Source organism: Mastigoproctus giganteus, chromosome 13 (genome assembly GCF_048544385.1).
Source record: "Mastigoproctus giganteus isolate SK-2022 chromosome 13, ASM4854438v1, whole genome shotgun sequence".
NCBI classification, from domain to species: Eukaryota; Metazoa; Arthropoda; class Arachnida; order Uropygi; family Thelyphonidae; genus Mastigoproctus; species Mastigoproctus giganteus.
Genome location: NC_143587.1, coordinates 30,325,994 through 30,340,512, shown reverse-complemented (window position 1 = coordinate 30,340,512; position 14,519 = coordinate 30,325,994). Strand labels below are relative to the sequence as shown.

Genomic DNA, 14,519 nt, shown 5'->3' with positions numbered 1-14,519 from the left:
TGAGTCCTCGGTGAAAAACTATCTCCAAGGCCAAAAAAAAACAGTCACCAGATTGATCCCCCCACTCTTTTCCTCCCAAGCTTAAATCTCTCTTGAAAGGTCATAGATTTGCAATGGCTGAGGGAATTACTCAGACACAACACAGGCAATATTAGCAATTCCAAAAGACGCCTATCAGGAATGCTTCCAGAAGTTTCAGAAGCACTAGTCAGTGTATAAGGAGACTACTTTGAAGGAGATCCTATCCAAACAGCTGGTATGCTTCATTTTCCTAATCCCCGAGCTTTTTGATCATACCTCATAAATTCTTAAATAGCAAGTGTCCTAACCTAAAATGACAGAAATGTTTGTAATATCCCCCTCTCAATATTTCTTCTTGTTTGTTACTTTTTTTTTAATGAATTGTAGCATAATCAGAAATGGAGTTTTCACATAAATTGCATGAAATTATCAGGTTTTCACAACAATAGCACAGATCAATCTTAAGGTTTCCTGCATAAATTCATATACATTTGATACGTAATGAAGAGTAATAATAAGTGGAAAAATAATTATTATTTAAAAAAAATTTTTTTTTTTACGAAAACCCCAAATATGAGAGGTATTAGTATTAGTAACGGCCGTATGGTGCAAGAAAGCCTATGGCTTATGCTGCACCAGCCAAAAAAAAAAAAAAAAAAAAAAAAAAAATCCGAACAAAACAATGATAAAAACAAAAATTAAATAAATAAATAATAATAATTAATAAAGAAATAAAAATAATAAAATGAAATTAAAAATTAAATAAAAAGGAAATTAATCCTATCATCCTATGCGCTTCCCTTACCCGAAAGTACTATCCAGATGACCTTTGAATTTCCCCAAACTGTCGGCCTCTACCACCCATGAAGGCAACTTATTCCAGTAATTTATAACTCGCTGGCTAAAATAAAACTTCCTGCAGTCCAATCTAAACATTTCCCCGCGTAACTTGAATTTATGTCCCCTAGTTCTAGCATCATTTATAATCTTGAAAATTTTGTCCTCATTCAGTTTACTGATGCCTCTCAGAGCCTTAAACACCTCAATCAAATCTCCTCTAAGGTGTCTAGTTTCCAAACTCTGCAACCCACATATTCGAAGTCTTTCTTCATAAGGACGCCCTTTTGCCGATCTCACCAGGCGAGTTACCCTTCTTTGCACCCTTTCAAGAAGCTCGATGTCTTTCTTTAGGTGCGGTCTCCATACTTGAACACAGTATTCCAAGTGTGGTCTAACATAGGCCTTATATAATGGGATTATCACGTCCCTATCTCTACTTGCAAAAGTTCGATAGATCATCGATAGGACACCATGGGCCTTCCTTGCAACCTGTTTACAATGCTCAGAGAATTTCATGTCTGACCGTATCGTAACACCCAAGTCCCTTTCCTCCAGTACTGGGTTTAGTTGAACTCCACCAAGTGAATAAGTTATTTTGGGATTACTGTTTCCCAGGTGTAATACCTTACACTTTGTTGGATTAAAGCACAGCTGCCATTTTTCTGACCATTCTTGAAGTCTATCTAGGTCTCTCTGAAGAAGCTCAGCTTGACAGTGATCATTAACTACTCTACCAATTTTAACATCATCTGCAAATTTAGACATCACGCCCTCTATCCCTTCATCAATGTCGTTTATGAAAATTAAAAACAACAGTGGTCCTAATACTGATCCTTGGGGAACCCCACTTCTTACATCAACCCAATCTGAGGAATAGCCATTTATCACAACCCTCTGCCTCCTGCCCTGAAGCCATCCTTCTATCCATCTAAGGATTTTCCCAGTGATTCCGACCTGTTCCAGCTTATAAAGCAACCGCTCATGTGGGACTGAGTCAAAAGCTTTGCTGAAATCTAAATAAACAATGTCGAAATTATTCCCTAAATCCAGCTCGTGAGTGACCCTTTCGAAATAGCGAACCAGATTTGTTAAACATGATTTTCCCTTTACAAAACCATGCTGAGTATCCTTGAGAATTTCAATTCTATCCAAATGATCCTGAATTCCACCCTTGATCAATGCCTCCATGATTTTCCCTACTACTGAAGTCAGACTGACAGGTCGATAATTTCCCACTTCACTTTTGGAGCCACCCTTATGTATGGGAGATACATTTGCACTTTTCCAATCCAAGGGAATCTCCCCAGAGTCTAGTGATGCTCGCATAACCAGCCTCAGTGGTTCAATGCACTCGCTTGCCGCCTCTCTCAAGATTATAGGGTATATTCCATCAACTCCAGGAGCCTTACTAGTCTGTAGGCTTGAAAGTTTTTTCATTAAATAATCTTGCGAAATTTCAATATCATTAATTACATATTTTTTAACTTTGCTCCCACAATTTCCCATTGCCACAAAAGGCTTTTCATTTGTAAATATCGATGCAAAATAACTGTTGAGTTCATCTGCAACGGCAGCTGGTGTATTTATTACTATCCCCTTTCCCTTACGTAAAGGTCCGATCTGGTTTGTCCTGCTCTTCTTGGCATTTATATATGTGAAGAATTCCTTATCCCCCCTCTTTGCTCTGTTTGCTAGTGATTTCTCATAAACTGCCTTTGCCTGTCGAACCTTTTCTGTGGCTCTATTACACACCACCTTGTAGCTGTTATATGCTTCAGTACTTTTTATTGCTCTGTAACGTTTCCATGCCACCTTTTTCTGCTCAAGTAATGTGGCAACTTCACTATTCATCCAACTTGGAACCCTTCTCGTGGAGTATTTTTTTAATGGTATATACGCATTCAAGGCATCTGTGATTAATGTTTTAAAAGCGTACCACAGTTCAATTGTATTCATTCTCTGCACGATATCTACCCAGTTAATAGAGGCCATGTAGTACCTTAAGGCATCGTAATTTCCTTTTCTGAAATTAAACCCCATTCCTTTGCCTTTTACTTCTGCTACCTCTCTCGTCATCATCCACCGTAGAACTCCGTGATCACTTCCTGCTACTGGTTCCTCTACTGTCAGCCCTGTTATGTCATCTGATTCATGTGTGATGATGAGGTCTAGGATATTCTTTTCTCTAGTACTTTCCCTGACATGTTGATACAAATAACAGTCATCTAGTTGATTTAAAAATTTTGTTCCCCATGTCGAGTTTCCTTCCCATTTACTCCAATCAATTAGAGGCAAATTGAAATCACCCAGAATAAGGCATTGACGCTTACTTGCCCATTCCATTTGCATGTAGAGGCTTTTGTCATAGTCTTCACAATCACCTGGTCTGTAGATTACGCCTACTCGCATTGTACCTTTGTTTCCAACTATCTCACACCATACAGACTCTATACTAGCATGTGAAATGTCTGAATCTGGGAAAGCTATCGTCGCACTCAGGCTGCTTCTGATAAGAAGCATTACCCCACCACCCCTTCTATCTACTCTATCCTTCCTAAATACATTATACAAGCCGTACTGAAACTCATCATCCCCAATTTCCGGGTGGCACCACGTCTCCGTAAGCCCTATTATGTCCGCGTTACTTGTTTTAACCAGCAGTTCGAATTCGCTCATTTTATTGACGACACTTCTAACATTACTGTATAAACAATTAAGATTTACTGTTCTTGTATATTTAACAACCCTAACACAACCCTTGAAGTTATTTAGGCTCTCTTCCCTGATATTAGCTACCTGCTCACGTGAAACGTCTTTTCCCCCAGAACATCTAGATAATACGTCCAGTTGGGGTAACAGATAAGAACTCTTAAGGTATGTGCAAGAGTTACATTGACCAATATTATCAGATAAACGCGTGTCAGTATTACCCACATCCCCCCTAACTAGCAGTTTCCCTGAGCCTTTAAGGTATCCTCAATAATACTGGCAAAAACTTTTGCACCACCTTTGTTTAAGTGTATCCCGTCTCTACAAAACAAATTCCTTCTACCTACAAGTGTGGGCCATGCTGATAGAAATTTACCCCCTAAAGCCTTGCAGATTCCTTCAAGTCTTGAGTTAATCCACAAGGCTCTTAACATATAATCCCTCCTATCGTGTCTGGGCAGAATTGCAGACACATAGACATTATGGCCTAGCTCGCGACATTTCCTCAGCATGGTCCTGTATTTTTCCAACAAATCGTCAGATCGTGTACGTTTAATATCGTTTGTCCCCACATGAATAATAATATTTTCTTTACCCCCTTTAAAATCTGACAGTCTGTTGGTGACATCATCAATAGTTGCTCCCGGCAGTATTAGAACCTATAGTACTTACTACCATGCTTGGGTGGGAGGTTGAGAAGACAAAAGAAGATATTTGTTGACATTGGATTTGAACTTCTGTAGACTAATTTTCAGGAAATATGTATGAAGGAAGTTTTTCCAGAAAACAGCAGTTGAATGAATAAACGAGGAAGATGAAAAGTTGGTTCTGTGAGTTTGAAGTTGGAGAGTAAATGGATGTTTGCTGGTGGTGGCATATGTTCGGACTGTTTTGAAAGAGAGAGTGGGAAATATAGAAGCCAATTCAGAAGAACAGTGCCCATGGAAGTATCTGTAGAAAAGGCATGCAGCAGAAACAGTACTCTATGAGACATACAATGACTAAGTACTATTTTATTATTTTAACCGTTAATAGTTATATATTTTAATAAAACTATATAATTTTAGTAATTAAGTGCTGCACTGTGTAGTTCTGGTAAAAGTATTTTAAAAATTGATTACCATGATCCTTTGAATTTTCTTAGTGTGTTAGTAATGACCAGGGCTACGATATAGCAGAGTGGTCAGGAGCACAAGTGCAGTGTCATGTGCTCTTTGAGTGGACCTGGGTTCAAGCCCTTGACTACTAAATACGATAAATGTTTGTATTGACTTTGGATGAAGGAAACCAAAATAAACCAAACCAAAATTGCTTTGTTTTTTCCTTATTACATTTCTTTCCTTCTCTTCAAGAGCGTCAGACCTGGCCAGCTGGCTTGTAAAAATTGGGCTGGACATATCAACATGGAGGAATGACAAACGTTCCATCTATGTTGTTGATCCCTAACTAGGACAAACAATGCAGATAATTTTTTTTATTAGTAATGACCAGCTGAGATGACATGGTTTTGGCAATGCAAGGTAATAACCCAGTAAACTTATTGATTGCTGACAACAGATCAAGAACCACAGTGATTCAACTCTCATCTGTGTTATTATTCACTGTTTGATCTCAACAATTGAGAAATAGCGGTAATGTATTGCTATTCTCCTTGTAACTTTGAAAAAAAAATAAAGGATTACCATAATTTAACGTTTTCCCCCCATCCCTCAATAAACAACAATTTCTCGTATTGTTGGCTTTCTCTATAATAATTAACAAATTATATGCAGTAAATGTTCCATCATATTAGATCATGTAGGTTGGAATAATTGATCTTGGGAGTGTTCAGCTATGTGTGGCCCTGTTTTTATGTACATCTATGGCCAGCATCAAAATTAAAATTGCAGGTCTTGTGTAGATCCATACAATTTTCAATCTGTGTTCAAAGAAGTTTTCAGCAGCTTATCCACAGGGAAAGAAATAGGTTAGCATACATTTTTACTTTTTGAATTTATTACATGGTTAATATTTGATCAATCCTTACTGAATACAAAATTTGTGTAAATCATTCATTAAGATTCAAAATACCATTATTACATTGACCATTTTGTGGAACCAGAGTTAGTGAATGAAGTGGGTAAGGGTGGCAGGCCCTTACCCTAGTATGTAAATAAAATATGAAAGAATCATAATCAGTTTTTGATATTTTTATATGTATGTTTTCATTAATTTTTTAATGAACTTTTTTGCTTTGTTTTTTCCTTATTACATTTCTTTCCTTCTCTTTCTCTTGGTTAAGGAAAAAGAAAAACGGCTGCAAGTTGGAGATTGGTCTGAACATATTAGTTCCTCTGGAAAGAAATATTACTACAATTGCAAAACCGAAGTTTCACAGTGGGAGAAACCAAAAGAATGGATTGAGTGGGAAAAGTAAGATAAAAAGTCTGATTAATTTTGTTGGATTCTTTTAAAAATAATATTCTTCATAGATACCTTAAATATGAAATGGTAGAAATCTGTTATAAAGGATATACAGGGCAGAAGAGGTTAAATCTGTACTGAAGAGAGAAAGGAATTAATTTCATAATATAGTGTGAACCCAAAATAGGACAGGTTAATCATTGTTGGTCCTAGCATGTGAGGCGCCTCCGTAGCCAGGTGGGAAGGAGCAGCAGGGCATAGCACACGCTTCTTGATTAGACCGGGGTTCGAGCCCGTCACTACCAAATACGGAGGATGCGGAAAGGTCAGGGAATGACCACCGCATATCCCGGAGCAATATGGCCTTAGTTGCTAATGCTCCTAAAAACCAAATAACAAATAACAATCCTAGCATGTTGTTCAACAGTTCCTTGAATGACTGTCTAAATAAATTGATAGATTTTTACTACACGATTTTGTAAGTGTAAAGTGAATTTATTGAATATTTACAGAAAAAGAATAACTATCTAACTACATGTAGTAAACATGAAATAGGTGGGTATATGGGATGTGTTAGGGTAACTAGGAATAGGAGTAGGAGAATGTATGCTTGCATGTATACCAATGCTAGAAGTATAGTAAATAAATTTGATGAATTTGAAGTGTTGGTCAAGACATCAAAGGCGGATATTGTTGGGATAGCAGAGACGTGGTGTCACACAGATATAAGGAATGCTGAACTGGAATTTGGGGAGTACGATGTGTACAGAAAGGATAGACAGGATAGAAGGGGAGGAGGTGTTATGCTGTTGATTAAGAAAAACATAAAATCAAAAGAAGTGCATCTAGTTGATATAGATGAACAGTGCACTGTTGAGTCAGTTTGGTGTGACATAAGCACTGCAAAAGCAAAAATAAGAGTAGGAGTGTGTTATAGGCCTAATGACTTGAATGAGTACAATGAACAATTGTACAGAGAAATAGAGTGGGCTAGTAAATCGGAATGTCTTATAATGGGGGATTTTAACTTCCCAGATATTGGATATTGACTGGAACTTGTGGGTTGGTCACTCACACACTAGTCAGACTTTTGTGGATTTATTGGATGATTGTTTTCTGCAGCAGCATGTTCGAGAGGCAACCAGAGAAAGTAATATTCTTGATCTGGTTATCAGCAGTGATCATTCATGTATTAAGAATTTGCAGATAAAGGAACCACTAGGTGGCAGTGATCACAGTGTACTGATGTGGGATTTACTTAAAGATTTAATTACCATCAGGAGTAAAGGAAAGGGTTTTTGCTTCCGTAAAGGTAAAGGTGGTCTCCACCAGTTTTTAAATTCTGTACAGTGGGATCAACTGACGATGTTACCAACAGTAAATTCTAAGTGGGAAGCATTCAAGGAATTAATCGTGGATGCTACTAAAAGTTTCATACCTATTAAGAAATATTGTTCAAGGTTTAGGCCTAAATGGTTATCTAATGAACTAATGAGACTCATAACAGAGAAGAAAAATGCATGGGATGCATATAAATTATCAAGCGACTCACAAGCCTATGGCAGATATAAGCTAGTCTGTAATCAGGTCACAAAGGAGGTTAGGCAGGCGAAGGCAGATTACAAGAAATCCTTGGCAAAAGATGCTAAGAAAAACAGCAAGGATTTCTTTACTTATACAAAGGGTACTAGGAAAGTTTTGCAATATGACGCAACAATGAATCACAGGAAGCTGCATGTTGAGACGTTCATACGTGCATAGTAGCCGCCGCCCCAAGTCGATGGGCTCAGTTATTCATTAGTAGTGAGAGTGTAAAGTGCTTGCGATGGCATCGTGGTCACGAAATGAGATAAGGACAGTTTTCCGGTATAATTTCGTGCGTGGTTTAACCATAGACCAGTGCTTAGAAGAAATGACTCTTGCACTAGATGATGATTGGCCACATCGTACAATGATATTCAGGTGGTATAGAGAATTCCAAAGGGGAAATTTCACTCTGGAAGATTCTGAGAGGCCGGGAAGGCCACGAACGTCAGTTACGGAGGAAAACGTTACTGCTGTGAGGAAAATGCTTGATGAAAACAGGCGAGTGACCTACCAACAGATAGAGGATACTTTGGGCCTAAATGCACCAGCAATTCGTTCGATTCTGCAAGATCATTTGCACGTGAAGAAACTTTGTTCTCTCTGGGTGCTGCATCAACTGACTGAAGAGCAGATGACACGACGTGTGACTTGGTGCCGGGAGATGTTAAAAAAGTTTGATAAGGGACAATCTCGGTATGTGAACAACATCGTGACAGGTGACGAGACTTGGCTGTACTATTAAGATCTGCCGACCAAGGCTCAAAACAAAGTTTGGGTTTTTGGTGATGACGACACACCCTTAATTGTCAGAAAATCCCGATCTGTAAAGAAGAAAATGATAGCTGTATTTTTCAAATCGAGTGGAATAGTGGAATGTGTCGTTTTGGACAGGAAGAAGACAGTCACAGCTAAGTGGTATACTGAACAATGCCTGCCTAAAGTCATTGGATCTATGAAGAACCTGCGGCCAAAGTCAAGAATGGACACCTTGTACCTCCATCACGATAATGCTCCAGCTCACCGCGCCAAAGCCTGCACCGAATATTTGACCACAACAGGACTGAAACTTCTCGAGCACCCTCCCTACAGTCCAGACCTTGCTCCCTGCGACTTTGCACTGTTCCCGCATGTGGAAATGAAGCTAAAAGGGAGGCGGTTTTCCAGTGATGAGGACCTTCTACGGGCTTCGGACAACGAGTGTGCTTTACTCCCTAGTGAAACTTGGCAGAACTGGTTTAAAGATTGGTTTTGGAGGATGGAGAGGTGTATTGAATGTAGAGGAAATTACTTTGAAAAAATTAAATAAACAAAGCTGTATTGCAAAACTTTCCTAGTACCCTTTGTATAAACTCTAAAGGGAAGGGGATGAATCTGATTGGTCCACTTTACATCGATGTTTCGACTGTTGATGATCCTGCTCAGATAGCAAACATACTGAATGAGTATTTCGCATCTACATTCACACGTGAGGAATTATTAAGGTTTGAAAATGGCAGAAGGTTATCAAATTGTAGCAGGATACTTAATGATTTTGTAATAACTGAGAGCAAAGTGGAAGAGAAACTGTTGAAGTTAAACGTAAGAAAAGCACCTGGGGTGGATGGAATCTATCCAGTTATATTAAAGGAGGCTGCCAAGCAACTAAGCAAACCCTTTGCCATAATTATGAGAGCATCCTTGGACTCAGGGGAGGTTCCCACGGACTGGAGATGTGCAAATGTATCCCAAATTCACAAAGGGGGATCAAAGGGTGACACGAGTAATTACAGACCAGTTAGTTTAACTTCTGTTCCGGGTAAAATGATGGAGTTTCTGGTTAAAGATGCATTGCAGGATCATCTAGACAAGACTGCAGCAATAATTCAGACACAGCATGGGTTTGTTAAGGGAAAGTCTTGTCTGACAAATTTGATAGGATATTATGATGTGGTTACAAAGGAACTGGATGCAAAAAATAATTTTGGTATCATATATTTGGATTTCAGGAAAGCTTTTGACACTGTTGCACATGGAAGACTATTGTACAAATTGGAGCAGAATGGTATTAAGGGTAAGTTGCTACAATGGATAAAAGGATGGTTAAGTGCGAGAAGACAGAGAGTGGTAATCAATGGGTGCTGCTCTTCTTGGACTAATGTTATTAGTGGAGTCCCACAGGGTTCGATGTTGGGTCCACTGTTGTTTTGTATATTTATCAATGATATTGATGAAGGTATATCAGGCTTAGTGTCAAAGTTTGCAGATGATAGAAAGGTTGGCAGGGTTGTTAATGACAGTAATGGCAGTGTGCTACTACAACAGGATCTAGATAATTTGGGCTGATGGGCTAAGAAGTGGCAACTGAAGTTTAACCTTGACAAATGCAAAGTACTGCATATGGGTAGAAGTAACCCCAGAGAAACATACCAACTGTGTGGTTCTACACTTAAAGTGGTAGAAAATGAAAAAGACCTGGGAGTAATTGTTTAGGCAGATATGAAGTTTTCTGAGCATAGCAGACAGGCTGCCAGGGCAGGTCAAGGGTTTTGTCAATGATATATAGGAATTTTGCCAGCAGGGAAAAGGAGGTGATTATCCTCCTTTCAGCAGGAAAAGCATCAGCAGGAAAGGTCTTGCTGACAGTGTTTTGGGATGAAAAAGGTGTAATAATGACTGATTACCTACCAAAAGGTAGAACAATTACTGGTGCCTGTTATCCCAACTTACTCACAAAATTACGGGAGAAATCAAAACATGTAGGTGTGCCATGCTGTCCAAAGGTGTGAGAATGCTTCAAGACAATCCCCCAGTTCACACTTCTGAAATATCCCTCTGTATAAGGCAATGGTCAGGCCACGCCTTTAGTACTGCGTACAGGTCTGGAGGCCTCATTTTAGGAAGGATGTAGATTTACTTGAGCGTGTACAGAGAAGGGCAACAAGATTGGTGAGGGGAATGAAGGGATTCTCTTATCAAGAGAGGCTTAAGTTCTGCAAATTGCAGTGGCTGGAGACTAGGCACCTGTGCGGTGATCTGATTGAGGTGTATAAGGCCTTGAATGGGTTCAGCATGCTGAATTCTGATGGGATCCTTCCACTTGTTCAGATTACGAACCTAAGGGGGCATAAATTCAAATTAAGAAAGGACAGATGTAGAATAGATGTGCGGAAATTTGCCTTTAGCCAGCGGGTGGTTAATTGCTGGAACAAACTTCCATCTGTTGTTGTGGAAGTTGATAGGTTGAATAAATTTAAGGAGGAACTGGACAGGCATTTGGATAGAATGGTGTGATTTTTTTTTTTTTTTTTTTTTTTGTTGGCTGATGCTGCATAAGCTCATACATTTGCTTTCTTGCATCACATGCCACTACTACTACTACATCTACTTAAACTTATTGTTATGTTATTTTTCTGGAACCTCTTTGGAATCCTGTCATCAAACTTTAAGTAGGTGCTGAGAAACACTATAGCTCTTATAATGCTTTAGGTTTTCTGTGTCTTAATAGTACTACTCATTTTTGCTAAGTGCATAAATTGAAACTTGCAGGGAAAATAAAGAATCGCCCTCACCTACTTCCACATATCGCAGAGTCATGATATTTTGTGTGTAGCATCATACATATCTCTGTACTGAAGGTGTAAAATTTCAGCCCTGTGTTTAAATTTATTTTTTTCTTGCAGAGCTGAATGTGTGATGAAGTAGCAGCATGGACAAAGTTGAAGACAGTGCTGTAATACGGTATCTGTTCTTGAAGGGGAAATATAAAGAAATCCATGAGGAGATGACTGTTGTATATAAGGATGACGCCCCATCCTATGGCATTGTGAAGCACTGGCATAGACAGTTTAGGTGTGGTCGGACATCGTTAGAATCTGAGCCCATTCCAGATTGTCCCCATTCATCCATTGATGACAGCACTATCAGAAAAGTGGAGTCGTTAATCATGGAAGATCGTTGGATATCTGTGCGCGAATTTTCCCAGGATGTTAAGATTAGTGTGGGCTCTGTTGAAACAGTCCTTCACGGCCAACTCCGTTTACGGAAATTGAGTGCAAGATGGATTCCCCGATTATTGACTGGTTTCCAGAAGTCTGATCGACAACAGAAATCACAAGAGTTTTTAGCCCTGTGCCAAAAAAGTGAAGACTTTTTCTCTCATCTAATCACTTGGGATGAAAGTTGGATACACCATTTCAACCCTGAAAGTAAAAAACAGTCCATGGAATGGCAACATCGTGGTTCCCCACCCTCCAAGAAGGCAAGGGTCCAAGCATCAGCAGGAAAGGTCTTGCTGACAGTGTTTTGGGATGAAAAAGGTGTAATAATGACTGATTACCTACCGAAAGGTAGAACAGTTACTGGTGCCTATTATCCCAACTTACTCACAAAATTACGGGAGAAATCAAAACATGTAGGTGTGCCATGCTGTCCAAAGGTGTGAGAATGCTTCAAGACAATTCCCCAGTTCACACTTCTGAAATTGCAACAACACAAGCAGCCACTTGTGGATACGAAATACTACCCCATCCGGCCTATTCACCCGATCTTGCACCATCGGACTTCTTATTTCCTTCCCTCAAATCATTTCTTCGGGGGACCCACTTCCCTGACAACAAGACACTCATTTCTGCCACAGAGTAATGGTTGAAAGACCAACCTCACCACTTCTACAAAAACAGTTTCCGTAGCCTCATCCATCGATGGGAAAAATGTGTAAATCTGTACGGTGGCTATGTAGAGGAGGACTAAAACCCGTGCCAAGAATCAACAGGCTAGCACCTCTGCAGCTAGGTCAGGGTGATTCTTTATTGAACCACCCTCATAAGTGATAACCTGTCTGCTCTACTAACCTACTTATCAGATATTACCATAAAGCAGTTTGAGCATGACATTTTAGTAGTTTCACCTGCCACTCTTGCCTATTGAAACACAGAGACACTCTGATCTTTTTTTGTTGTCCTACCCAGAGACCATCAAGAGGAACTCATAGTATGGTGGTAGCCTATCTGCCTTCAGACAGTTTACTTCAGCTCTAAAGTACCTGGCTAGTGCCAGTAAACAATAGTTTTTAGGAATGCAGTATGTGCAGGTGCAGGTCAGTTTACATATTACAAGTCTTCTCTTACACACAAATAATATTGCCAGAACCTCATCACAATATTAACTTGTAGGTGAAGGAAAGGGGAGATAGAATCAGGACTAAACTTGAATGTGGCTCTCCAGACCATGTCTTTAAGAAGTGTGACACTCCAGCATGTCTCTCTGGAGTCTCACAATACAGCCTGTCCCCTCAAGTCAAAGACCTCATTTCCTGTTGGCACCCCCTATTTGACCTACTCACTATGCAGTTATTGTATTTAGTGCATGTGGCATCGTGACAAGCAATTTACAGATTTTAATCACTAATGTGAAGGCTCTGTTCACTTGATATCGATGGTTCGACTGTTAATGATCCTGTTCAGATAGCAAACAAACTAAATGAGTATTTTGCATCTACATTCACACATGAGGAGTTATTAAGGTTTGAAAATGGCAGAAGGCTATCAAATTTTAGCAGGGTGCTTAATGATTTTGTAATAACTGAGAGCAAAGTGGAGGAGAAATTGTTGAAGTTTAACATAAGAAAGGCACCTGGGGTGGATGGGATCTATCCAGTTATATTAAAGGAGGCGGCAAAGTAACTAAGCAAACCCTTAGCCATAATTATGAGAGCATCCTTGGACTCAGGGGAGGTCCCTGCCGACTGGAGATGTGCAAATGTATCCCCAATTCACAAAGGGGGATTGAAAGGTGACAAGAGTAATTACAGACCAGTTAGTTTAACTTCTGTTCCGGGTAAAATAATGGAGTCACTGGTTAAAGATACATTGCAGGATCATCTAGACAAGACTGCAGCAATAATTCAGACACAGCATGGGTTTGTTAAGGGAAAGTCTTGTCTGATAAATTTGATAGGATATTATGATGTATTTACAAAGGAACTGGATGCAAAAAATAATTTTGATATCATATATTTGGATTTCGGGAAAGCTTTTGACACTGTTGCGCATGGAAGAGTATTGTACAAATTGGAGCAGAATGGTATTAAGGGTAAGTTGCTACAATGGATAAAAGGATGGTTGAGTGGAAGAAGACAGAGAGTGGTAATCAATGGGTGCTGCTCTTCGTGGACTAATGTTATTAGTGGAGTCCCACAGGGTTCGGTGTTGGGTCCACTGTTGTTTTGTATATTTATCAATGATATTGATGAAGGTATATCTGGCTTAGTGTCAAAGTTTGCAGATGATACAAAGGTTGGCAGGGTTGTTAATGACAGTAATGGCAGTGTGCTACTGCAACAGGATCCAGAAAATTTGGGCAGATGGGCTAAGAAGTGGCAACTGAAGTTTAACCTTGACAATTGCAAAGTACTGCATATGGGTAGAAGTAACCCCAGAGAAACATACCGAATGTGTGGTTCTTCACTTAAGGTGGTAGAAAATGAAAAAGACCTGGGAGTAATTGTGCAGTCAGATATGAAGTTTTCTGATCAATGCAGACAGGCTGCAGGGCAGGTTCTGGGTTTTGTCAATGATATATAGGAATTTTGCTAGCAGGGAAAAGGAGGTGATTGTCGCTCTGTATAAGGCAGTGGTCAGGCCACGCCTTGAGTACTGCATACAGTTCTGGAGGCTTCATTTTAGGAAGGATGTAGATTTGCTTGAGCATGTTCAGAGAAGGGCAACAAGATTGGTGAGGGGAATGAAGGGATCCTCTTACCAAGAGAGGTTTAAGTTCTGCAAATTGCAGTGGCTGGAGACTAGGCACCTGCACAGTGATCTGATTGAGGTGTATAAGACCTTGAATGGGTTGAGCCCGCTGAATTCTGATGGGATCCTTCCACTTGTTCAGATTACGAACCTAAGGGAGCATAAATTCAAATTAAGAAAAGATGGATGTAGAATAGATGTGCGGAAATTTGCCTTTAGCCAGTGGATGGT

General features: G+C 39.6%; 1 protein-coding gene across 4 annotated transcripts in view; it reads left to right on the top strand.

Moving 5' to 3' along the window:
- Positions 1–14,519, top strand: part of wcy (WW domain-containing adapter protein with coiled-coil wacky) — a 252,625-nt gene that overhangs the window by 130,671 nt on the left and 107,435 nt on the right. For all 4 annotated transcript variants that reach the window (XM_090388071.1, XM_090388070.1, XM_090388074.1 and 1 more), the window contains exon 5: positions 5,852–5,982. In XM_090388071.1, the coding sequence (XP_090244197.1) occupies positions 5,852–5,982 (131 nt within the window). The remainder of the gene's footprint in view (positions 1–5,851; positions 5,983–14,519) is intronic.